The sequence below is a fragment of the Lepidochelys kempii genome, chromosome 4 (genome assembly GCF_965140265.1).
Source record: "Lepidochelys kempii isolate rLepKem1 chromosome 4, rLepKem1.hap2, whole genome shotgun sequence".
Classification (NCBI taxonomy): Eukaryota; Metazoa; Chordata; order Testudines; family Cheloniidae; genus Lepidochelys; species Lepidochelys kempii.
The window spans coordinates 34,090,461-34,116,080 of record NC_133259.1 but is presented as its reverse complement, the minus strand read 5'-3'; the positions used below and the strand labels follow the sequence as shown (position 1 = coordinate 34,116,080).

The window sequence follows — 25,620 nt, the reverse complement described above, 5'->3', positions numbered from 1 at the left end:
TTTGCCCTCTCATTGTATTGTATCCAAACAGTTTGTAAACTCCTTAGTTCAGAGATCTTATTTTTAATCTGTATTGGGAGGCACATCTCTTAGTGTTGGGTCCTATTAAAATAAATACATTTATAATAATGTTTGGATCAAGCTGCCTATTTTTAAAAAAATTGTGTTATGCTGTCAGCACATGCATCTGTTTTATAATTTATTATTCCAGTTGTAGAGTAACCCATGTCACCGTTCTCTTCTCCTTTCTAAACATCTGCATGCTGTCCCTCGGGGCATAATACACACCTTGTGGACAGTCACTTTGCATTTGCTTCTGAGGGGATTCCTGCCTTAGCAACTTTCAAGCCTTTTCTTTTTCTAAACATTCCAGATAATTAATGCAAATTGTAGGTCCACAAGATTCCCCACAACTATTGGTTGTTCAGGTAGCTGTCTGCTTCCAAAGGAAGTACTGAGAAAAATCAAGCCATAATACTTGAAGAACTAATTTCAATAAATATAAAATTATGTTTCCTTGAAATTATTCATTTGTAACCTTGGGTTTTCTCCCAAAATTTCTCCCAAAACTAGGTGTTTTTGGAGCTGGAAAGAGCTATTTGCTGTCTGTTGTGGTCTTGTTTCTGGTACAGTTATTTGAAAACAGTGAAGCAGCTGAAGGCTCAAGACCAACCCCATGGAAACTTCTGATTGCTTCTTCCACTAACGTTGCTGTTGACAGGGTACTTCTTGGGTAAGGAACATTGAATTAAAAAGATTATAGACTCTTTGCTACATAGGTAGCAAATGACATTTCTTTTTGTCTGTGTGTATGTTTGTATGTCATCTGCCCTGTTAGACTTAATTGTGTTACTTTTTCCAGTATAGACCCTTTGGGCTAGACTGTGTCCTTCTCTTCTCTTGTAATGGCTCTTGCTCCTCCCCAGAGCAGCTCACCTGAGCTCAAGGACTTTGTAAGTCCAGCAGTGTTAACTGTGCAAGGCTAAGTTTAAACTAACTTCCAGCAGATGGTCAGTCATGGAGGAGAGGCACATTGCACCCTCCTGGGGTGTGGCACAGCAGCCATACCTGAAGCTCCCCTGTGCTCTGGGAGCTTCAGGAAGCACTATGCCTTTATTATTGGCCCAGAGTGGCTAATGGATTGGGAGTCTCAAGAGGCAGAGGGAGTGATGCTGAAAGATGAGTTGATGGTCAGAGAGAGGTGATTTGGAGATGAGAAGAGGTAGAGTGTAAACAATTCATGGTGAACACCAGGTCAAATGAGTGACCAAATCAGCAGGAAGTGGGAGCAGCAAGAGGCTTTCGGATAAGTGGGGAAGTCAGTATGAGTATTGAAGTCACGAAGAATAAGACAAGGGGACTGAGGAAAAGGGAAAACCATCCAGAGTCAAAGAATGATTCACTGCAACCTAAAGTCAGGTGGGGAAGTTACACAACAGACTTCAAAAGGAAGTGACCCTGTGAGAGCGTGGGGCTGGAAACAATAGAAAGGAGAGAGCAGCAGCATCTAGCACACAAAGCGTGTGAGAAGGCAAGGTCACTGCAGGAGAGGGCAGATATGGATGCAGGAAAACAGCCAGGTTGTGTGATGTCAAACATAAATAGGTAGCAGAATATTAAGAGTTGTGTACCAAGTCCGTGTTGTTGCTAAGTGGAGCAACTGCTCCTAAAAGGGGAGTAAAAGAGTTGGGAGGAAGAGGGAGAAGAGAATGAATGAAGTTAGGTGGTAGGTGTGAAGACAAGAGGAGAACAAGTCAGAAATAAAAGGGGACAGGGTTAAAAAGAGACATCATCAGCAATGATGAGTATTAGAAGGAAGTGAGCATGAATGTGGGATTGAGAGGATCAACAAGAGGAGCCAGCATGGGAAGGAAGTTGGAGAGGTTAAAGTTTAGTGCAGCTTGTGGAAGCAAGTGATGGGGATGAAAGGAGGGATAAGGAGTAAGGAACAAAATGCAGGTGAGGAGTGCTTTTGGGAGGACTATTACAAAAGTATCAAGTATCACTGAGAGAAATTTAATCAACATTAATCTACTCTTGTCAAAATAAATGACCAGTGCATGTTTTGTAGTACATGGCTTTACTTCACATGATAAATTGGCTGTAAAAAAGTTTGTGTTTTGATTATCTGTCACTGTTAAGAGTAGTCATTTTCCATGCAAGTTTTGCATTTTGTTCCATTTCTACAATAAGTGTCTTGCATCTTTTTTCAAAGTCTACTGGATCTTGGATTTGAGGACTTTATCAGAGTTGGAAGTGTTAGAAAAATTGCCAAGCCAGTTCTTCCTTACAGGTAAGGCTTAAGATCTTCAGAGGACTGAATAGATCACATGATTGATAGTAGTAAGTGGTACTGTAAGGTGATGGCTGTGAAGGCTATGGAAATATGATTTTAATGTGTCTTTCAACATCTCTTGCAGAGCAGTTGATTTTACAGAAAATGTAATAGTGGTAATGGCTTATAGTTTGTAATCAAACAGTCTTATATGGCTGTGTTGATCTAAAATGGTTTGGGTTTTAGACATCTGTTTAAAAGTTGGTATGATTTAAGCAGAAGTGATCTAGATAGCATTTTCTGTGCAATTTAAGTTAACAAAGCATAGTATGAACTTAAAGAGCTTGGAAAAGTGTTCAATTACTCAGAATCGCCAGCTGAGTGTTACACTCAGATATCATATATAAACATGCCTGCATAAGAATGAAAAACAAGCTCCTCAGTTCTAATCCAGACTGCAGCTAACTTGCTACGTGGCTTTGGGCACTCATGACTTAGGTAAGATTCTCTCCATTGTATAATGGAAGAAACAAACATATCTCACATGGGTATTGTGAAGATTTACAAACATTAACTAAATCAATCATACTGAAGTAGTGAATATAACTATTTTATATACTTCCTGTATTTGAGTGCTAAAAGCAGTTATATTCAATATTCATAACTCATTTCAAAATATTTTTAAAGCTTACATGCAGGCTCTGGAAGTGAAAATGAACAATTAAAAGAACTGCTTGCCTTGATGAAAAAAGATTTAACTCCAGCAGAAAAAATATATGTGAGGAAGAGTATTGATCATCATAAGCTGGGAACCAATAAAGCTATTCTGCAACAGGTACTTAAACACACTGATTGAAAGAAGAGAGAATAAACAGTTTAGAAGTCTTTACTTGAGAGGCCAAGCATGTATAAACTGGCAGTCCCCTCTGATGTCTGATGCTGCCAAAGCCTTATACTCGTATAGCATGAGATATATTCTAGACCCTGACAAGTTTTTTTCCAAAATACTTTAGTAAATGAAGGTTGTATGATTGAGTTCTACTTTAAATGTATTAAAGAAAGGGAATCACAAGATAAGAGGTGTCCGCTGGAACCTTAAATGTAATATAAAATATTTAATTGTGGGGGAGGGGGCAAAACTGTTAATGCAGCTTTGAAGAAGCATGTGTACCAGATGTTATAGAAGTTGAACTTCAGTCTTTGGTGTCTGTATACCACAGTGATGGGTATACTAGAAATGCCTAGAGAGATGGAAATTTAATTATGTAACTTATGCTATCATGGAATCAGTAGCAATGTATTTGTGTAGGTTATTAAATCTCTTCCCCACACACCCCATCACAAAGGTGAGAGTGGTTGGAGCAACCTGTGCTGCCTGCCCATTCCCTTCCATGAATGACCTTAAGTTTCCTGTGGTGGTACTGGATGAGTGCAGTCAGATGACAGAACCTGTTTCTCTCCTTCCCATTGCAAGGTACAAATCAACTGTTTAGATTTCGGTTTAGCAATGACTTTTAGCTAATACTGACAACTTTAAATAACGATCACACTTTGGTATTTTAAGAACATAATTAATTTGCACTCATCAAGAAAACAAAGTCTGGACTAGTATGCATTAAGTGGACACCCATTTAATTCAGTTGACAAAGGAGGTGTGTGAATTGGTGGATTCTTAAAAGCTCCAGGAATTTAATCATGAATATGACTTGGCCAGCTAAGCCCCAAATTCCACATGTCACTAAGCCATTGCCTGGGGGGCCAGGATGATCTCACCATCACAGAAGAGGTGGGGGGAGAAAAAAGATACTAGAGAGAATGTGGGAGTACTTTTAAAAGAGGTGTATCACTATTGAGTTTACCGTCATCTACACCCAAAGTCTTTAGCCCCATTTCCCATGAATTATCTTCTCTCAGGCAAGTCCAAGGTTTCCTAGGGAGGCAAGCCCCAGCCTGTGCCCAACTGTTCCTAAACTGGGAACATTTTCGCCCAGGTGATTTTGTTTTCTTCCCCTTCCCCTTTCTGACACTGTTTTGCCTCCTTCAGCATCTCAGTCTTCTTGGATATTACCTCTCCTTCTCACTTCCCTTGGAATGAGCTATGTCTGATTTATATTGGCCCAGACCCCTCCCACTCTTAGCAGCCCCTAAGAGGTTAATTGGAGTTACCTGCTTGTGGGGTTGGGTTTTTTTTTGTTTTTGTTTTTTCTCCCATGTGACAGTTCACTCTGTCACAAGGGGTTAATAGAAGAGGAGCCCAGTACAAAGCAAACTGCTAATTATAAAGTGAACCACATTGTAAAATGAATTAATTACAGTACTAACAACAATTAGAGTTTGTGTTTTGGATTTTCATTGGACTACTGATTGCAGGTTTGAGTGTGAAAAGCTGATTCTAGTTGGAGACCCTAAGCAGCTTCCACCAATTATTCCAGGGTCTGAAGGTGCTCATGATAATGGATTGGAGCAGACTCTCTTTGACCGGCTTTGCTTGATGGTATGTGCTGCTAAACACATCTTTTAAAAGATATGGGATGAAATCCAGGCCCTGTTGAATTTAGTGGTGCCAGGATTTCACTCCCGTGTTCTCTGAGGCAGTTAATCTAAATGCATCTTAGTAGGAGAGTGATTTTTTGTCATTTTATCCAGATTTTTTTTTCTGTAAGTATTACTTATCAATAATTGAACCCCTCATAGAAGCTTGAAAACATCATGTGCGTGAATAAAATGGGAGTGAATTACAGTATACTTGCCAGCTTCTGTCCTCAGTTATGCAGGTACAGTTTCCATAAACATCAGTGAGAGCTTCAGGAATGTATCCAGGGACACAACTGGATCTTAATAGTTTAATCTCTATTTGTTTTTTACTATAGAGTAAGTCAGTGATCCCCAAACTGTGGGGCATGTCCCCTAGGGGGGTGTGGAGGAACATTTGGGGATGGTGCGTGGGGAGGCCCGGGTCAGCCCCCACGCGGGAGTGGTAAGGGAGCGCCACCCAGCTCCACGCTGCCCCCAGCTCTGCTCCTGGCCCTAGCCCCAGCTCCCACCACGGCTCTGATCCTGCTCCAGGCCCCCAACTCTGGCTTCTGGGGGGACACAGACCAGATAAATGTGGGGGGGCGCACGAGCAAAAAAGGTTGGGGACCACTGATCTAAATAACTCTTTTCTATTAGTTGCTTGATTGATATAAATTATTAAGCAATTTCCCAGTGATTAGCAACTATTTACATTTTCTTCATATTTTTTGTGTTGCATTTCTTTAGGGACATGATGCAGTCTTTCTTAGGACACAGTATCGCTGTCACCCTGCTATTAGTGCTGTAGTCAATGATCTGTTCTATGAAGGAAATCTGTTGGATGGCATTTCAGAGATGGACAGAAGTCCACTATTGGATTGGCTTCCAACACTATGTTTCTTTAATGTTAATGGGACAGAGCAGGTAGGTTTTTAAATAACTTCAAAAGTAGTCAATAGATATCTTGGTTTGGGATTTTACTTGTTAGGGTTTTTGCATTATCCTTGGATGGCTAAATGTTTTTTTAAATAGCCTTTCAGCAGAGCATAATTTGAAATCTCTTTCCCATCTCCAGATTGAAAGAGATAATAGCTTTTATAATATGGCAGAAGTTTGTTTTATAATCAAGCTTATCCAGTCTCTGATTGCAAGTGGAATAGACGGATCCATAATTGGGGTGATTACACTATATAAGTCACAGATGTATAAGGTATGTACAAGAAGTGATGAACAGTCAACCGTAAATGAGTCCCATTTAAATGTAATACATGAGGGCAAGCAACTGAATATTGATAAAATGTACAAGTGCTTATATACAACTGCTAGAAGTTTAAATACTAGGATCGGTGACCTAAAGTGCCTGGCAGTAAATGAGAATATTGATATAATAGGCGTCACAGAAACATGGTGGAATGAGGATAATCACTGGCACACAGTAATAGCACGAGATAAAAATATATGGAATGACAGAGTAAGTTGCGCACGTAGGGGAGTGGCACTATAAGTGAAAGAAAGCATTAACGCAAATATAATAAAACTTCTCAATGAATCAGACTACACCAGAGAATCTCTCTGGATAGGAATTCCATGTTTGAACAATAAGAGTATAACAGTAGGAATATACTAGCGACCACCTGACCAGGATGGTGACAGTGATTGTGAAATGCTAAGGGAGATTAGAGAAGCTACAAAGGCAGAAAACTCAGAAATAATTAGGGTTTTCAACTATCCTCATATTGACTGGATATGTTATCTCAGGAATAGATGCAGAGATAAAATTTCAGACAACATAAATGACTGTTTCTTGGAATAGTTTGTCCTGAAGCCCACAAGGGAAGAGGCAATTTCTGATTTAGTCCTAAAGTACATCAGAAGCCTACTAAACAGTCAGTGGGGGCCCCTGGATGATTGAGATGCTGAAGGAGCACTCAAGGAAGACTTATGGAGAAGCTAATTGAATTCTTTGCATGAGTCTTCACTGCAGAGGGTGTGGGGGAGATCCACACACCAGAGCCATTCTTTTTAGGTGACAAATCTGAGGAACTGTCCCAGATTGAGGAGGTTTTGGAACAAATTTATAAATTCAGCAGTAATAAATCACCAGAACCAGATGGTATTCACCCAAGAGTTCTGAAGGAACTCAAATATGAAATTGCGGAATGACTAATATAATGGCGATTTTTAAAACCGGCTCCAGAGGTAAGCATGACAGGCTGTTAAGCCTAATTTCAGTACCAGGCAAATGGGGTTAAAACTATAGTAAAGAACAGAATTATCAGACACACAAATGACCACAATGTGTTGGGAAAAAGTCAACACTGCTTTTCTAAAGGGAAATTATGCCCCAGTCTATTAGAATTATTTTAGTGTGTCAACAAGCATGTGGACAATGGTGATCCAGTGGATATAATACACAGAAAACCTTTGGCAAGGCCCTCACCAAAGGCTCTTAAGTAAACTAAGCAATCATGGGATAAGAGGGAAGGTCCTGTCATAGATCAGTTACTGGTTAAAAGATAGGAAACAAAGGGTAGGAATAAATGGTCAGTTTTCACAGTGGAGAGAGGTAAATAGCAGGGTTCCCCCAACGATCTGTACTGGGACCTGTGCTATTCAACATATCAATAAATGAAAGGAGAAAAGGGGATGAACAGTGAGGTGGCAAAATTTGCAGACAATACAAAACTACTCAAAACAGTTAAGTCCAAAAACACTGAAGCGTTACAAAGGGATCTCATAACACTGAGTGACTGGGCCACAAAATGGCAGATGGAATTCAATGTTGATAAGTGCAAAGTAATTTACATTGGAAAAAATAATCCAACGACGCATACAAAATGATGGGGTCTAAATTAGCTGTTGGCACTCAAGAAAGATCTTGGAGTCATTGTGGATAGTTCTCTGAAAACATCTATTCAGTGTGCAGCAGCAGTCAAAAAAGCTAACAATGCTAGAAACCATTAGGAAAGGGATAAGTAATAAAACAGAAACGATCATGATACCAATATCTAAATCCATTGTATGCCCACACCTTGAATACAGTGTGCAGTTCTGGGCACCCTGTCTCATTAAAAAGAATTGGAAAAAGTACAGAGAAGGGTAACAAAAGTGATCGGGGTATGGAACAGCTTTCCTATGAGGAGAGATTAAAGAGACTGTCACTGTTCATCTTAGAAAAGAGATGACTAAAGCAGGAAGTGATAGAGGTCTATAAAATCATGAGTGGTGTGGAGAAAGTTACAGGAAAAGTGTTATTTACCCCTTCACATAACACAACAACTAGGGATCACTTGATTCAAATAATAAACAGTAAGTGTAAAACAAAAGGAAATACTTCTTCACACCGTCAGCCTGTGGAACTATATTGCCAGGGGATGTTGTGATGGCCATAAGTATAACTGGGTTCAAAAAAGAATTAGAAAAGTTCATGGAGGATAGGTCCATCAGTGGCTATTAGCTGAGATGGTCAGGGACCCAACCCCATTCTTTGAGTGTTCCAAACCTCCACCTGCCAGAAGCTGGGACTGGACAACTGAAATTGCCCAGTTCTGTTCATTCCCTCTAAAGCAGCTCTCAGGGGACAGGATACTGACCCTGTATGGCTGTTCTTAAGAAGTTGCAATAAAGTATTTTTCTTCATAATGTAAGTTTCTATTCTTTATTAAAAATGGTAATGTTTATATAGTTGTTTCTTCCAAAAGAATATATCTTGTTATAAACAGTGTGTCTTTGAACTGAGCAATCTGGATTTTTTTTTCCTGGTGGACTCAATAGTGAGGAAGGAGCGCTAAACAACATTTGATCATAGATAGACCAAAGTTGGCATTTACTTTGCTGTTAAACATATTTACATAAATTTGCATAACTTTGCTAATAAACAACTCAGAAGGATTGTGTTAATTCATACAGCTGAGATTCACTGCCTCAGAAATTTGGTTCATTCCCTCCCCCAAGTGTAATCAGCATTATAGAAAACTGACTGATAATACATCAGAACCTCTCTAATTTTAACTAATGGATGGGAAGCCCATTGTGAATTGATTATGTATGCCAGGAATGGAATCATTGTGTCTAACATGGTGCTCTCTATTTAGCAAATGAGGAGTTGTATGTCATATGTACCTGTCACTCTGTCCTCAAAGTCTTATGTTGGGCTGTCTGGTTGCCAGGAAGGAATGCTGTCCCTCATTAGACATATGGATGTTGTGTCAGGATAGACTCAATGCAAAATTTTGTGTTAGCACTTGATGGAGGTACTCCTGTAATATATAATCAATAGAGTTGCTAGTTCGTTTAATGTGAGTAGACTCAGACTCCTCAGCAGTATTTTTATTGGAGACATGAATGAGTGTGACTATGTAACTAGTATATTTATAAACCAATGACTCTTCATCAACTTCTTTTGTCCACAGATTTATAATTTACTTAGTGCTGTACACTCAGATGCTCTTGAGATTAAAGCCATCCAAGTGTCTACTGTAGATGCATTCCAAGGAGCAGAAAAGGAAATCATTGTTTTGTCGTGTGTGAGAACAAAACAAGTTGGGTTCATAGACTCAGAAAATAGAATGAATGTTGCTCTGACAAGAGGAAAGAGGCATTTGTTGATTGTGGGAAATCTGGCCTGTTTGCGTAAGAACAAACTATGGGGACGCGTAATTCACCACTGTGAAGGTAAAAATTAATATTTTTAATTTTAAAACCACCTCTTAATTGGTATAGTTTTTTTCTGGCTGTAATAAAACTGTATTGCACCTTATTTAAATGTCTGCAGTGTATCTGCAAACAGTTATTTATGCTTAGCAGCCTGTAATCAGTTTGCAGGTATGAGGCTGCTCTTTCTTTTCCTGATATCAGCAGGTAGCCAACAAGTCAAAAAAAAGTATTAACAGCCAGCTCCTCTAATGGAGCAGCTCCCATCTTCTCATTGGTCTTCTCTACCCCTGTAACAATCACATCACTCAGTCAAGTGAGGTGAAAAGAGGAAGTGAAATCCTCAAGAAGTGAGGTCCACCAAACTGCCCAACACCAGGCAACCCCCAGGGCCTGTGGTTGCACAGCTGAAACCCAGCACAAGGTACAATATGGGTAGGGGCCTGAAGTCCTTACAGACTCTGCAGTTCAAACCTCAGCCCTATGCACCTGTTGAATTTGACCTTTTAGCCATCAGTCCCTCCACTTAGCTCTCTCTTATCAATACAGGGACTTCCTCTTGTCCATCTTCCCTCCTCACTCACTGAAATCTCTCCTTTTGGCAACTAAGGCTCTTCTCCCCTCCAACACAACAAGCAGCATAATTAGAGCTAAAACTTGCAGCTTTCCTCTTTGGTTATATTTCCTGTCTTCCCTCTAATTCCCTAGCTGTAGATTTTGAAAAAAAGTTTTAGTGATGAAAAGGGAGCTTCCTACCCCAGAGTCTACTCCAGTTCCTTGGGAAATGACTGCTGTCAGGGTTCCCGCCCCACTCTGAACTCTGGGGTACAGATGTGGGGACCTGCATGAAAGACCCCCTAAGCTTATATTCTACAGCTTAGGTTAAAAACTTCCCCGACACACATTCCTTTCCTTGTCCTTGGACAGTATTGCTGCCACCACCAAGTGATTTTACACAAAAATTCAGGAAAGGGTCACTTGGAGTCCCTGTTCCCCCAAAATATCCCCCCAAGTCCCTTCACCCCCTTTCCTGGAGAGGCTTGAGAATAATATACCAACCAATTGGTTACAATGTAAGCACAGATCAAACCCTCTATCTTTAGGACACTAAAATCAATCAGGTTCTTAAAAGACGAGCTTTATTATAAAGTAAAAAAATCACACCTGCAAAATCAGCATGGAAGGTAACTTTACGGGATAATAAAAAGATTTAAAACACAGAGGACTCCCCTCTGGACTCAGCTTCACAGTTACAAAAAAACAGGAATAAAACTACCTCTTAGCATAGGGAAAATTCACAAGCTAAAAACAAAAGATAACCTAACACATTTCCTTGCCTCACTTACAATTTTTGTAATTCTTAGATGGATTATTCCAGGTATATTTTCAGGAGATGTTGTCCCTGTTGGCTTCTCTCTCCGGCTGGAGAGGGAACAAACAAAAAGAGCACAAACAAACCCCCCTCCGATTTTAAAGTATTTTCTTCCCTTATTGGTCCTTTTGGTCAGGTGCCAACCAGGTTATTTGAGCTTCTTAACCCCTTACAGGTAAAGATTTAGGACAGCTGCCCAGGAGGGATTTTATGCTACCCTTATCTGTATGTTTATGAAGGAAAGAGTACTGTGGAAAGGGATCTGGGTGTCATAGTGTAACGCTGTTACAAAAAAGCAAACATCATTCTGGGATGTATTAGCAGGAGTATTGTGAGCAAGACATGAGAAGTAATTCTTTCACTTTACTCCACGCTGATTAGGCCTCAACTGGAGTATTGTGTCCAGTTCTGGGCGCCACATTTCAGGAAAGATGTGGATAAATTGGAGAACGTCCAGAGAAGAGCAATAAAAATTATTAAAGGTCTAGAAAACATGACTTGTGAGGGAAGATGGAAAGAAATTGGGTTTATTTAGTCTGGAGAAGAGAAGACTGAGAGAAGACATAACGGTTTTCAAGTACATAAAAGGTTATTACAAGGAGGAGGGAGAAAAATTGTTCTTCTTAACCTCTGAGGATAGGCAAGAAGCAATGGGCTTAATTTGCAGCCCATTTAGATTGGACATTAGGAAAAACTTTCTAACTGTCAGAGTGGTTAATCACTGGAATAAGTTGCCTAGGGAGGTTGTGGAATTTCCATTATTGGGGATTTTTAAGAGCAGGTTGGACAAACACCTGTCAGGGATGGTCTAGATTAGTGGTTCCCAAACTTGTTCCACCGCTTGTGCAGGGAAAGCTCCTGGCGGGCCGGGCCGGTTTGTTTACCTGCCACGTCCACAGGTTTGGGCGATGGCAGCTCCCACTGGCCGCAGTTCACTGCTCCAGGCCAATGGGAGCTGCTGGAAGTGGCGGCCAGTATGTCCCTCAGCCTGCGCTGCTTCCAGCAGCTCCCATTGGCCTGGAGCCAGTGGGAGCCGCAATCGGCCGAACCTGCAGACGCGGCAGGTAAACAAACTGGCCCGGCCCACCAGGGGCTTTCCCTGCACAAGCGGTGGAACAAGTCTGGGAACCACTGGTCTAGATAATACTTAGTCCTGCCTTGAGTGCAGGGACTGGACTAGATTGCCTCTCGAGGTCCCTTCCAGTTCTATGATTCTGTGTTGACATCTGAAATATCATTGGCATCTGAGTTAGTCCCAATAAAATAAACGAGGCAGTTCACACCTCAAAGCTATTGTTTCAGGCTCTCTGCAAACTCAGGCAGACATTACTGAATCAATTATAGGCCATGTTTACACTATGGGAACTCTAGTGGCATAACTACAACACGACAGCTATGCCAGTATAACCCCTGTAACGTAGATGCAGTCTATAGCAATGGAAATGCTGTCACTGTAGGAATACCGCCTCCCAGATGACGATAACTAGGTCAACTGAAACAATCTTCCATTGACTTTGCTGTGTGTCCTCCTGGGGTTGGGTTGGCATAGCTACAGCACTTGGATGTGGATTTTTCACACCCCTGAGCACCATAGACCAGGCCATATTCCCATCATCAGATCTTTAAAGTTTTCCTTGAAACAGTGACAGCCAGAGACTTTTAAAAATGAAAACGGAGACTCTAAAATACAACTTGTGGCACCTTAGAGACTAACTAATTTATTTGAGCATAAGCTTTCGTGAGCTACAGCTCACTTCATCGGATGCATCCTTTTCTTTTTGCGAATACAGACTAACACGGCTGCTACTCTGAAAGCTAAAGTACAACTGACACCCTCAGCTACGCTTTTGTACACCCATGTGTGGGGCACACCACACACTTTGAGAAACAGTGAGTTAGCATGTTAGGAGGTGCTACAGCCGTTCTCAGCTGGTGGGGAAAAAAAAAGAAAAGAGGTAGGATCTGCTGCCAGAGAAGAGTTGGATGCCAAAACTCTACCCACTAAATTAGTTAACTACCTGTTGACATTAGAAGAAGAGCCCCATTGATTTATAATGGTTAGGCTCCTTGCAGAAATCCAGTTTTCAAGGTTAGGGAAACATTTCCTTTTGGTGTGTTTTGGGAATTAGATATTTTCATCACGACAATATGATTGTATGATAGATGTTGCAACGTAAGGTGTAATTGTCCTGTGTGACTGCTTTTAGGAAGAGAGAATGGATTGCAACATGTAAGCCAGTATGAGGAACAACTGAACAACATTCTTAAATATTACTTGGAGAAAAAAGAAAGAATAAGCAAAAGAAAAAGAAAAAAATCTCTTTCACAGCAGGAAAAAGGTATAAAAATTGTGTGCTTTTCTATGTAACGCCAAAGAATATTTTAAATAGATAGTATAATATAATAAATAAGCATTTGTAACATAATTTTTTTATATTCCAGTGCACGCATACCTCTGTATTTACTCCATATATGAACCACTAAAATAATTACATCTAATTGCTTGACAACTGAAGTCCTTAAATTTAAGAGCACTGTAACTTGCATTGTCTCTCTCTGTTAACTCCCTAGTTTAGATGATAGATCTAACTTTAAAAGGCCCTGGGAGTGATCCTGGAAGTTACAGGCCAGTAGTAAGCCTTATATCTATACCTGCAAATTGGTTGAAACAATAATTACAGAGAGAATAACAAAACACCTGGAACATTAGATATGGTCTAACCAGCACAGTTTCTGCAAAGAAAAATGTTCTCAGTAATCTATTAGAATTCTTTAAAGATGTTAGTGAGTAGTGGACAGAAGAGAAAAGTTGACACTTACTTTAGTCTCTCAAAAGGCCTATGACAATCTCTCAGAGATTTTAGAGACTACTCAAAAACTATGTAGTTTTAGAAGCAAAATATTGTCATGTACCAAAAACTAGCTTAGAAGCAGGAAACAAACAGTAGGAATAAATCATTAATCATCGCAAAAGATTAATACAAGGGTGCCTCAAGGTTCTGTACTAGGTCCAGTGTTGTTTAATATGTTTAACAACAATCAAGAGAGAGAGAGTTGAAGCAGCGAGGTAGCAAAATTTGCAGACCACACAAAATTTTATGTGCTAGTCAAGTCCAAGGAAGATAGAGTAACTCCATAGTGACCTACTATAGGTAGGTGAATGGGCAACACAATGGCAGATGAAATTCTATGTTGATAATTGCAAAATGATGCACATTGGAAGGGGAAATTTGAATTACTCATACATCATACAGGTTCTAAATTAACTGTATTAGCTCAGGAAAGGGACATGGGCATAATTGTGGACAACTCAATGAAGACCTTTGCTCAATGTGCAGCTGCAGTCAGAAAAAATAAAAAACAAATAAGATGTTAGGATGCATAAGGAATGGAATGAAGAATAAGATGGAAAATATTATAATGATATTATGTGAAATAGTGGTGCCACTTCCTCTGGAATACTGTGTGCAGTACTAGCCATCCCATCTCCAAAACCATATCACAGAATTATAAGGGGCTCAGAGAAAGTTATGGGAATGATTAAGGCTATGTAGGAAGCCTCTGTGGAAGATAGAAATTCCACCTTATAGTGTCTAATAAAGGCATTAATAGAGGACCATGTTGCTGCACTACAGAACTCAGTGGAAGTATAGGCTCTTTCTGCCCATGAAGTCACCATAGACCTTGTGGAGCGTCCCTTGATTCTATCAGGAACAAGTGCTCTTGATACATTGTACAACTCTACGAAGCATAACTTGATCCGTCTGACCAGAAATGGTTTGGAAATGGCTACCTGGAGCCATTGACACTTCGGATGAAAGGAGATGAACAAGGAGCCCGATCTTATTGTCAATTTGATATGCTTGATAGCTCTATAGGGATCTACAAACATCCTGATTATGCCACAGTTTTTTGTAGGATGCCCTAATGTGAGGCATGGAAACATGAGCTCACTTTTGGCAAGAAAGATTATGTGAATCTTAATACCACCTTGTCATCAGAGTCTAAAGTCTATGAATCAGTGCTTGGATAACGCTGCCAACTCCGAGACTGATCTAGCAGATGTGATAGTGACCAGAAATAGGTTTTGATGGAATTAATAGAAGGGAGTGACGGATGTCAGTAGTTCAAAAAGGTGGGTGAGGGCTTTCAGCAGCAGTGGTAGGTCCCATTTGGGAGAGATTGGGCTAACTGCAGGTCTAACAAATCTGATAGTCCTGAGAAATCTGGATACTTGAGGATTCCCTGCCAAGTATCTGCATGTCAGATACTACATATGGCTGACACCTGATGCACTGTGGTGGTTGGCTGAAGTAATTGGTCTATACGGTCCTGAAGAAAGTCCAGAATAGCTGAGATGCCAGGGTACTTGAGTTTTTTGTTTTGAGCTATATCTTTTCCTGACAAAGGAGGAAATTATTTACTAATTAATCCTTTCTGGAAGAGAGGAGAGTCCCAATCACTTTGGTAGATAGTCTGAGTAGACGGCCTGGATGGAGGATAGGACCTTGGTGAAGAATAACCAGTCTCACTGGTAGATGCATTGGAGAGTTCTAATGCCAAGAAAGTTCTATCTCCACACTGGTTAAGGAGACCAGGGTTATCGCCTTTTGCTGCTTCTCACCTTATCTTCTGAATTCCCTTCCCTAGAAGTAGAAGAGATGGGACTGTGTAAAACAGGTCCTGTGGCTATCTGTGCAAGAGAGCATCTGTCCCCAGGGACCTGGCATCCGCTCCCCCGATGTGAAGTACTGTACTTTGTCGACATTCTGTTCTTCTGACTGGCAAACAGATTGACAGGAGGCCGTATTTCTGTAAAATCAGGTTAACAATGTCCTGATTTATACACCAATCTGAGCTGTTGACTGCATGTCTGCTTAGCCATCTGCCTTCTGACTCCGTTCTCTCTTTATGTATATTGCTCTTATGGAAAATGCATTCTTCTCTGCCATTTCATTATCTCCATTGCTTCTACATGTAGAAACGAGCTCCCAAATTCCCCCTTGGTTGTTGAGATAAGCCACAGTGGTAGTGTTGTCTGACTGGAACAAAATGTGGTCACCCTAGAGGTGTCTCTGGAAACTTCATAGAAAGTAACCTTTAGGAGCTTCATAGCTGCCCTGTGGAGCTCAAAGTGCCCCAAGTTTGCTCCTCACCCCATCAGGCATCTGATATGTGTACCCATGAGTCTGGAAGGAATATTGGAAGACCCCTGCAGATGTTCTCTGGGATTGTCCACCATTTGAGTCTAGTACTTGGCTTGGAACCATGATCCTGTATACATTACAGTGAATGGTTTCCTCCTTTCAAAAGAAATGCCTGGAGACTCCGGATATGGGATTTTGCCTATGGGGTAATTCTTATACACAAAATCAGAAGGCCCAGTAGCTGGGGGCACTGAGTTATGGTTGATCGTATGTGTTCCTTATTAACATAAATATCAAGTTTGGGATTTTCTGGAATCTGTCTAATGGTGGATATGCTTTTGCCACATGTATTGTTGATACTCCTGATCAATTTCAGCCTTTTTAAAAACCTGAAAATAAGAAATAGTTGTACCATAAATCAGACAATTCCTATAGGGATTGGAGGGTGAAGAAGGACTCGTGTTTTCAGAACAAATTGTAACACACATATATTTAGCTTATCAAAGAGAAGGTTATGGGGGTGATTTGATTGCAGTCTGTAACTACCTACACGGGGAACAAATTATTGCTGTGGGATGCTCAAATAGACATGTCAGCAAACTACAACCATTTCCATTTACAAATAGTCACAAGATTATACCCCATCCTATCCAACACAGATCTAGCTTTGGTTATCTGTGTCTGTGTGACCTCCAGGCTTAATTATTGCCACTTATATCTAGGAATGAAACCATGCATCCTGAGAAAGCTCTGGCTGGTTTGGCAACACACAGGCTTTTTAGTTTTCAGTGTGGTAGCCGTGTTAGTCTGTATCAGCAAAAACAACGAGGAGTCCTGGTGGCACCTTGGAGACTAACAAATTTATTTGGGCATAAGCTTTCATGGGCCCATGAAAGCTTATGCCCAAATAAATTTGTTAGTCTCCAAGGTGCCACCAGGATTTTTAGTGTGAAGCAGCAATTCAAATTAGTATGCCAAATTTTGTATATACTGTTATAATGATCATAACAATTAATAGAAAAGGAGTACTTGTGGCACCTTTAGAGACTAACAAATTTATTTGAGCATAAGCTTTCGTGTGAAGTGAGCTGTAGCTCACGAAAGCTTATGCTCAAATAAATTTGTTAGTCGCTAAGGTGCCACAAGTACTCCTTTTCTTTTTGCAGATACAGAAGAACACGGCTGCTATTCTGAAACATAACAATTAATAGAAGTTTTAAAGTTTGTTTTCCTAGTTTTAAATACATTCCTGGTAATTTAATCTAGCACTGAAAGTAATTACAGTGGTAAGAGCAAGAGGGCAAAATGAAATACACACTGAAAATAGGACTCAGGTTATTGGTGACCTGAGCCATTGTTTAGGACTAACTGAGAGGGAAATATACCTAGTGGAGAGAGAATATGCAATATCTCCAGCAATACCACATGGCTATATCATTAATGGAGAAAAAGAAAACATCCATCTCTCTCACACATGGTGTGTTTTATGCTATTTACCACACATATAGGTTGGACTGGGTGCTCAAATAACGTAGTGATGGGTGTAATGCAGAATAGGTTCTGTAGATCCAAGAAGTCCTTTCCGGCCTTATCTGATGCTGTAGTTGAGATATTAAATACTTGCTGAAAACATAATTTTTTAAGTTATGATGGTATATTCGCAGACCATACATTAATGCAGTGTCTTCCCCTCTCCTGTTGCCCTTATATTAATTGCTGATAGTTATATGCATTCTTATGTGACCGTGACTATCAGGAGTTGGTGTGATAAAAGCATTTTTCATGTAGCCGTGCTGGAAAACTTAAGATATTACTGCCATCATCCCAGGCTCTAAATACCAGGAAACAAAGCATAGCCACCACCTGAATCTATTACATGTGCTGGCAGCCCTTTATGAATTTTTACAAAGGATGGAGTAATTCTTTACTTTGGGCCAACTCTTGCTTCCAGTGACTTCAAAGGGATTTTCGCTATGATTTAGTAAGTGGTTGTTTCACAAGCTGATTATCTCATCTTCTTTATGGGCCAGATGATGATACCCTTACTCACATTAAATGGCAGCTTTGTTTCCAGTGGGACCACTTGTGGAGTGAAATGTTAATCATTGTGACTGAGGGTATAAGAATGTAACCTAAATGTGGTTTTGGTGTGTGGATAAACATTTTAGACACAGTATTTCAAACAATAATAAAAACTAAAGTGTTTTCACTCTCTGAGAACATGGGTTCTTTCAGCCAATCCTACAAAATTTGGGTAAGCTTTTTATAAAGAAAAAAATGCATTTTTCCCTTTTTTTAAAAATAACCTTTGAAAAGTATTTAATTGATCTTTAGAATTACATCATCATTTAGCATGGCCTATCTTAGAAGAGTTCTTACTTGACTTACTTGCAAATCCATTGATAAGACACTGAAGCTTTTTTATTTTTTCCTTCATGAGTAAATGAAACACTCCGTGACTCCCATTAAAAATAAAATCTATGGTGAGAATTGAAAAAGAAGAATGTGTCTTTAGCCACCCACAAATACTTATTCTTTCTCTTCAGTGCTGCTGTCCATCTGAATGATATGAATACAACTTCATAGCATGGTATTCCATGACAGAGCTGGACATAAAAGAGGAAACCTGTACAAGAAGTCTGGAAACTAACCAGAACAGCTTCTTATAAAATGATCAAAAAAAAAAAAAAACACCAGAGAAGCCTCTTGTAGCTTCTTGAAAATATATTTTAATCAAAGAATAAGTCTAGGCCCCAGGTCTAATAATGTTTTATATTGAAAGTATTAGTTGTTTAGAAAAAAGTCACTTAGTTAAGATATTCAAGCCAATCTTCCTAGTTTCTGAAACAACTTGAAACCAGTAACTGGTATTTCTTGTATATCATATAGAAAGCTTGGTTTTGCAACGTGATTTAATATAATATGCATGTGTTGTTCATTGTACTTGTACGTTCTTCTAGAGCCTAAAAATGATCTTGTGATAAAATAAAGATTGTCCACGAGGTGGTGCCAGTGTACTCTTGCTTTCTGCTAGACCAATCTGAATATCCTCTTGAACTATCAAAGGTTTAAGAAAGAAAGGTAGTGAAGAAAGAACATTTGAATAATCACACGACATCAGTACAGATAATGACTTAAATCTGATGCAAGTCTGCTGCCAGCAGAAGCTGAAGTGCTGTTCTTTGTGAGTGAAAAACAGAACTGCATTACACAGCCTAAACTTTGCAGCTATCCATTTTCTTAAATTTGCGAGAGAGCGCGCGCACTATCATATTTGATAAGTGTTTCGGGCCCAGGGAGTGACTGAAGACATTAATAAGTGAAGTGTGGAAGGAGAAGAAACAGTAGACGACTGAATAGTTCCTTTAAATTACTGCTGACACCTCTGTTACAGCTCCCTAAAATCTCAATCAACAATCCATTAGAACTCAACAGGAGTAAAACTAAATCCTCGTTTAAGTGTATTTATCCGATCTCTTTTCACTCTTTCAAATGCTAAATCCATTTCAGCATATGCCCCTTCTTTCTCTCGCCTTTCTCTAAAGACTGGCAGCCTATACTACTCTTGTAAATATGAAAGATGCTAATCATATGACATATCACGTCTCAGTCGGAGCCTGGAATAAAGCCTTGAGATTTGGGATCATTGCCTCCAGACAACAGCTTCATCAGCCGGAAAGTTGGTTTTTTTCTCCTTTCCTTCAACTCTCAATCCCTTCTTTGTCTGGGGGAAAATGCAGCCAACTCGAGCCACCCTGGCCATATGGTTCACTCTGTATTTTCTTAGTTGAATTCAGGACTTGTTTCTGTGACTTGCGAAGGTGGGTGTTTTTTTTTTTTTAAGTGTGTATAAAGACATAGAAGGAGCTGCTTGTGCTGGGACTGCTTTGCAGCGCCCCTGCATGTTCTTCACGTGTTTATTTCACACCTTCCCTCCGCAGCCACCGAATAGCTGTTACTTTCTCTTCCGCTCCGCGTAAGCCCCAACATATAAAAGCAAATAGCGCATCCTTGGTTATAACACGAACCGAACTGATTCCACCCATCTTAGCTTTCCCTTTTAAGGGCTGATAATTCCGTCTTAATCATTTTTTCCCCAGGGCTGAGAGTGCACAATGCCAACGTGCTCCTGTTCGAACGTGTGGCAAGAGTGTAAAATAATACACGTTTCCCAGCAGATCGTTTTTTGAAAAAATGGCTTGGCCAAGAGAAGCCCAGAAGTATGTGCAATAAGGAAGGATGGCTTTCAAGATCTGTATATATTAGGAGCTGAATGAGGTGGGTGCGCTCAAGTTTGGATAGCCCCCTGCCCAATTTTCTTTCTCTCTCCCCTTACACAACCCCCCAAAAGGCCCTTTCACCAAATCATTAAATTCTACAGAGGTGGTCAAGCTAGCCCTGCTTTTCATGCATTTGAGAAAGAAAAGGGTCCTTGAAGTTTAGAAGATGCCCAAGGAAAACTCCCTTGAATGACATCAAAAGAACGAGTTTCCATAGCTGTTGAAGCACGAGAGCCGTGTAGCGGCACAAAGGCGGGTTGGGGCAGCGGGACTGTCCCACTGCTCTATCCCAGCACAATTGGGTCACTGAAATAGGGAATTAATTACCATTGGAGAGTGGGCAGCCCATTCACCACTGGCTGAGTTTTATTAAACGCCAATATAAATAACAAAACAACTCTTGTGGCTGCACTATTCCGACACGCCAAAGGAAGGATTATGTTGGGGATTAACATCTTAAAGTCTATGAGACTTTCTGACTCAAGGCTCGAAGCTGGTAATCGTATTTGTCTCCTGGTTCAGTGATTAGCGCTCGCTCGCTCTCGCACCTTCGCCTGGATGGCCAATGTCCCTTTTGCAGGCACCGGGTTTTTCCACACAATCGGCTGTTCTTTTGCCCAGATCTATAGAAAATAATAAGAAAACTGAAGCATGCTGACGCGGGCTGCAGAGTCTTCTCTTCTGGAAAGGAGGGGACCGGCGGCCTTTTTCACAGGCACGCAGACACCCTTTGGGGGAGACGGGAGGGGCCATGGGTCTAAAAATCACTCCGCGGGCCTGCACCTGCCATGCAAATCTGGAAGGGAACAATCGGCCTAAAACGGGGGCACAGGCACACCGGGGGGGGGGGGGGCTCTGTGCTAGAGGGAAAAGACGCCTTGAAGCCACAGGGGCAAGGACAGCTCCGGGTGAAACCCAACCAATACATCAATCTGGCCCGCTGCTTCATTGCCCCAGACACAAGAGGGGGGAGGAAAGCGAGTCTTTGGGGTGGGGTGGGGTGGGGGCGGGGGCTGCTCCCAGAGGTGGCGTGTATTTCGATGCCCTGGCCCTGTAACACACTGAAGGGGGGGGGGGAGGGTGCCCCGGGCTGCCTCTCTCAACACCAGAAATGCCAACAGGAACCGAGTTTCTGCCCTCGCCTCCCAACTCTGCCCCACACAGGAGAGGGGCCCGAGAGCTGCAGCTAAGCGCCATGGGCTCGCGGCACCTCTCCCGCCGTCCAGCCCCTCCCTGCAATCCGCAGCACGTGCAGAGCGCCCTAGGTTTCGGTGACGGTACAGCGACATCCACACACACACACACTTTGAGCCCCCATGCCCTGCTGAGGCCCCCGCCCTGGCCCCTGTTCACCTGGGGCAGCAGCGAGCCATTAATGCTCGCTCGCAACTTGTGAGGTCGAAGCGTGCATGGGCTGGAGCCAAAGGTCCCTGAGCAACACCTACCCTAAACTTTTAGGACTTTTGGGTCGCCTCAGAGTTCAAGCTTCTTATAACGAACAAAGCCTTTCTAAAGGTCTCTCACTCACTCACACGCCAGCTCAGTGCCCTTTATTTCTGGGCTGTGTGATGAGCTTAAATCATTGTGCTCCTGTTTCTTGATCACTGCCTGCTTTGGGCTTTTGTTCCTGCAAAGTAGGCTTGAGCCTGGCAAAGGGGCTGAAGCTGAACAGTTTGACCCTTTGGGGACAGTTCATGCCGTGGGCAGTAGGCGACACTTCTTTTCCACCCCCCGGGGCTATTCAGCGCTCTTTGCATAACAGTTCAGCTTCGTTTCATTTGGCCAGTTTTTTAGACCACACAAGTGCCTCTTGAATTTAGCTACGTTAAAAGAGTGCTAGAAAGCCCAGCCCTAGCTTAGTTCTTTGGTCACGTTTGGCTCAAAATCGACGAGGAACTGAAATCGCTTTTTGCCATCACGACCTGGCTAAGTTGTTGAACAAGGAGGAGGCTGGGTTAAACTCAACTAGTTTGAAAAACATACACTTTCCAGTCATTCTTATTGCAGCACTGAAACATCCACGTTCCCGCATTTAAATCACGCAACTGAACATTGTTTTGCTATGAAGGTTCTTTCCTCCAAATTTTTCTTTCCCTGTAGCATCCCCCCATAACTATTTGTTTCTGATAACTTGACACCATGGAGAAAGATTGGGTTTGGAAATTTTAAAGGGCCTTTTGATTTCTAATTTTTCTAACAAAACCCCAATACTGTCCATATCCAGTCTATCACTTTTTACATCAGTGACAAAGTTAAATAAATCTCGGTAAATGGGCGGGGGGAGAGAAATCCAAGAATGTGGAACAACTGAGAGCCTAGGAGACTCTAGTCTGCATTGAAGATTTTTCATAAGGTCGAGAAAGGAAACTAAGGGCTGTTGCATGGAGTTTCTCTTTGTTTTACTCTTGCATACAGTTAAGAAAGCATGTAGATTTTCCATACTTCTAATGAACCATATTTAAAATGTTCATTTAAATCACTTGCCAGATTCGCAGACACTTTCCATTCAGTCCACTACATTTAGTAATGCTTTGGATTTGCAAGAAACCAGTCACTATCTTACTGCTCTTAAGAGAGCATGTACAAGGACTGTATGGGAAGTCTTTCACCGGTACCTGAAACTTTGTGTGTATTACATTCAATTGCATTTAAATGTAAAACTTTTTTTAAAAAGTGGCATTAACGCTCAGATTTGGTTTCAGCACTAAAACATGAAAGCTAAAATAATAATGATAAAAAAAGCATTTTTCACAAAGAAATTCGGGCACACTCATTATGAAGGACCAAATCACGTAGAATCTGGAAATATATCTTTGTTGAATATGAAGTTAGTTGAGCTGCATTGAGCTTTAAGTAAGTACAGTATCTCTGTGTGTGATAGTATCAACATCTAGGTTTTAGGTTTGTCTTTACGTATTTTTAGATTTGGGGGTTTTCCTTCCTCCCCCACAAGTTGCAATAATCGTGTTTACAACAATATTCATAGAAATTGATTTTGCACCCTAAAATATGCTGTGGTCTTCATTTGATTGTATATGTCTTTATTCGTTTCCCCTGTTGGACCGACAGAGACCAAATTTGTTGACCTCCAGGGCATGTTGCAAGGCCTATGTGTTCACTCAAGACTTTTGCCTCAGAGGGTGGTCTGGAGAAACTCACCCTGGTGGGGGGCGAGTTTTGGTCGTGGACTGATGAGGGGTTGTTTGTTTGTTTGTTTGATTTGTTTTGTTTAAGTCCTTTGGAGGGGATATTGTGTCAGTGTGTTGTATTCCACATTGTTGTTTTAAAATTGGTGAATATGTCACTCGATGGAACGAATGGCACATTATAAAATAAACACATCGCCAAAAATTACATTTCCGTTCATTCCTCTGAATTTCCCTGCTTTTAGAAGGGTGAGGGAAATACAAGGCAAAAGTAGATATACCATCTGATCAACTATGAAGTGTATGTGAAACATCTCCCTAAAGCTGCAGAAAACCCTCTTGTTTTCAGTTGTATTTGTTTATTTCTTTCAGCATGCTGAAACTCTGGCCAAAAATAAAAAGAGAGGCAGAGTTAAGATTTTTCAGATATGTATTTGAACATCTTACTACAGTATGTTGTAATGAAAACTACGCATCTCCAATGTACTTTTTTGTTCCCCAAATCATTTTTCTCCCTTTCTTTAGGGAAGGATTTCTCTTTGTTAGTCTTCAAACACAAAATCCAGCATAAATGTACATAAGGCAAATTCCTTCTTAATCTGTCCTCTCTCTTCCCCATCATAAACTGGCATTAATTAAATGTTGTGTGTTTAAGACAATTTTTAAAAGGCTTCCCTTTTCTCATATTCATTCTAAAGTTGTTCCGAGTTTTCAAACAATGCTAATCATAACTCGCCTTTTGTTTTATTTTTGTTATCTGTTTTAGAGCCTTAAACTACACGAATGGACACAGAGCAGAGAAAATACGTTAGCACAGAAATTTTAAAAAGAGGCTGCAAAAAAAAAAAAAGGATGAATCTCGCGCAAGCCATTTGTCGTGGATTTATTATTTCCCGTGTGTGTCATGGGTTGCCAAGAAAGATTTCATTTGCTCAGATCCCTCCAGAACACGAGGTACAGCTCTTATCCGCACATGGGCCTTCCAACAATTTCAACAGACACATTAGCTGCCCTTTTCTCCTCCTTTGTATGGCAAAAACTCTTTAGTCTCCTTGCCTTAAAAAAAAGTTAAATGGCCGCTATTCTGGCAATGGCTTCTATATGTTCTTTTCAAAGTTCCCCCTCTCCTAGCCTGGGTAAATCACTTTCAATGTTATTTATCATCCGAGCTATAGTGTGTCAATTATTTCATTTCAGGACATTTACAGATGCGAATCCTCCCCTACAAATCCCCCAGTCCTCCTGGCAATTCTGTTGTTGAGGGATCGCTATCTAATGATTCCGTGTACCCCTAACCCCCTGAATCCGTAGCCACAGTCTCTTTAATCCTCCTTCCTCCAACAAGCACACAGGCATCCTGTCACCGGTGTCTTTTGGCTACAGGATTCGAATGCCCTCCGAGGCACAGGGAAAGAGAAGGGAGGGATTTGTTTAGACAAGCAAGCCAGAAGGGAACTATTGGAAGAAGGTTTCGGAGTGGAAGCGGTGTTAGTCTGTACCAGCAAAAACAACGAGGAGCAGTAGTGGCACCTTTGAGCTTTGTTAGTTTCTAAGGTGCCACTAGTACTCCTCGCTGTTTTTGTTTTTATTGCAAGAAGGCAAGCGAGGAGCACTTGGCTAGCTGAGGGGACTCTGGACAGCTCCTTTCCTCAGGGCAGGTCTACACTTCATGCGAAACACACTGAGCAAGCTAAAATGGGCAAGTAAACATGATGAGGAGCGGGAATGCAACTCATTCACTGAAGAGCTGGTAGTTATGCCTTGGAGACAAGAGTTCTCCCACCACACACAACATGTACCAGATGTGGGCTTCCAACGCCACATACCACCCCCCTCTACTCAGACACAGCCTGCTCCACACCTGCTACCCTTACACACACCCCTCCCCGAAAGGCGTAGATAATCCTGCTCCAGGCTTGCAACCCCCTGTATACACAACTCTTATCCAGCAACACAGACACCTTTGCCCACGGAGTCAGACAGGCGCACACAACCCTACTTCATGCCCTCCACCATGCACAGCTAAAAACCTCCTCCTCCACACCCCCATCCACTACCACACACTAGAGGTCGCTTACTCCGCATCTTCCCCCGCCCCCCCCCACCTCTCCAGAACCACCCCCACCCCCTTTGCTCAAGATAGTAGTACACCACGCCCACGATATTATTTGGATAGACCTATACGGACACACGTGCTTCCCAACATTGTATCTTTCAGTTGTCCATGTAGGGT

The 25,620-nt window shown here is 41.3% G+C and overlaps 1 protein-coding gene across 1 annotated transcript in view; it reads left to right on the top strand.

Moving 5' to 3' along the window:
* Positions 1–20,117, top strand: part of ZGRF1 (zinc finger GRF-type containing 1) — a 51,984-nt gene extending 31,867 nt beyond the window's left edge. The window contains exons 22-31 of the mRNA XM_073343179.1: positions 574–733; positions 2,216–2,293; positions 2,963–3,110; positions 3,622–3,749; positions 4,646–4,769; positions 5,537–5,713; positions 5,865–5,999; positions 9,202–9,463; positions 13,022–13,153; positions 20,062–20,117. Of these exons, the coding sequence (XP_073199280.1) occupies positions 574–733; positions 2,216–2,293; positions 2,963–3,110; positions 3,622–3,749; positions 4,646–4,769; positions 5,537–5,713; positions 5,865–5,999; positions 9,202–9,463; positions 13,022–13,153; positions 20,062–20,117 (1,400 nt within the window). The remainder of the gene's footprint in view (positions 1–573; positions 734–2,215; positions 2,294–2,962; positions 3,111–3,621; positions 3,750–4,645; positions 4,770–5,536; positions 5,714–5,864; positions 6,000–9,201; positions 9,464–13,021; positions 13,154–20,061) is intronic.
* The last annotated feature ends 5,503 nt before the right edge of the window (positions 20,118–25,620 follow it).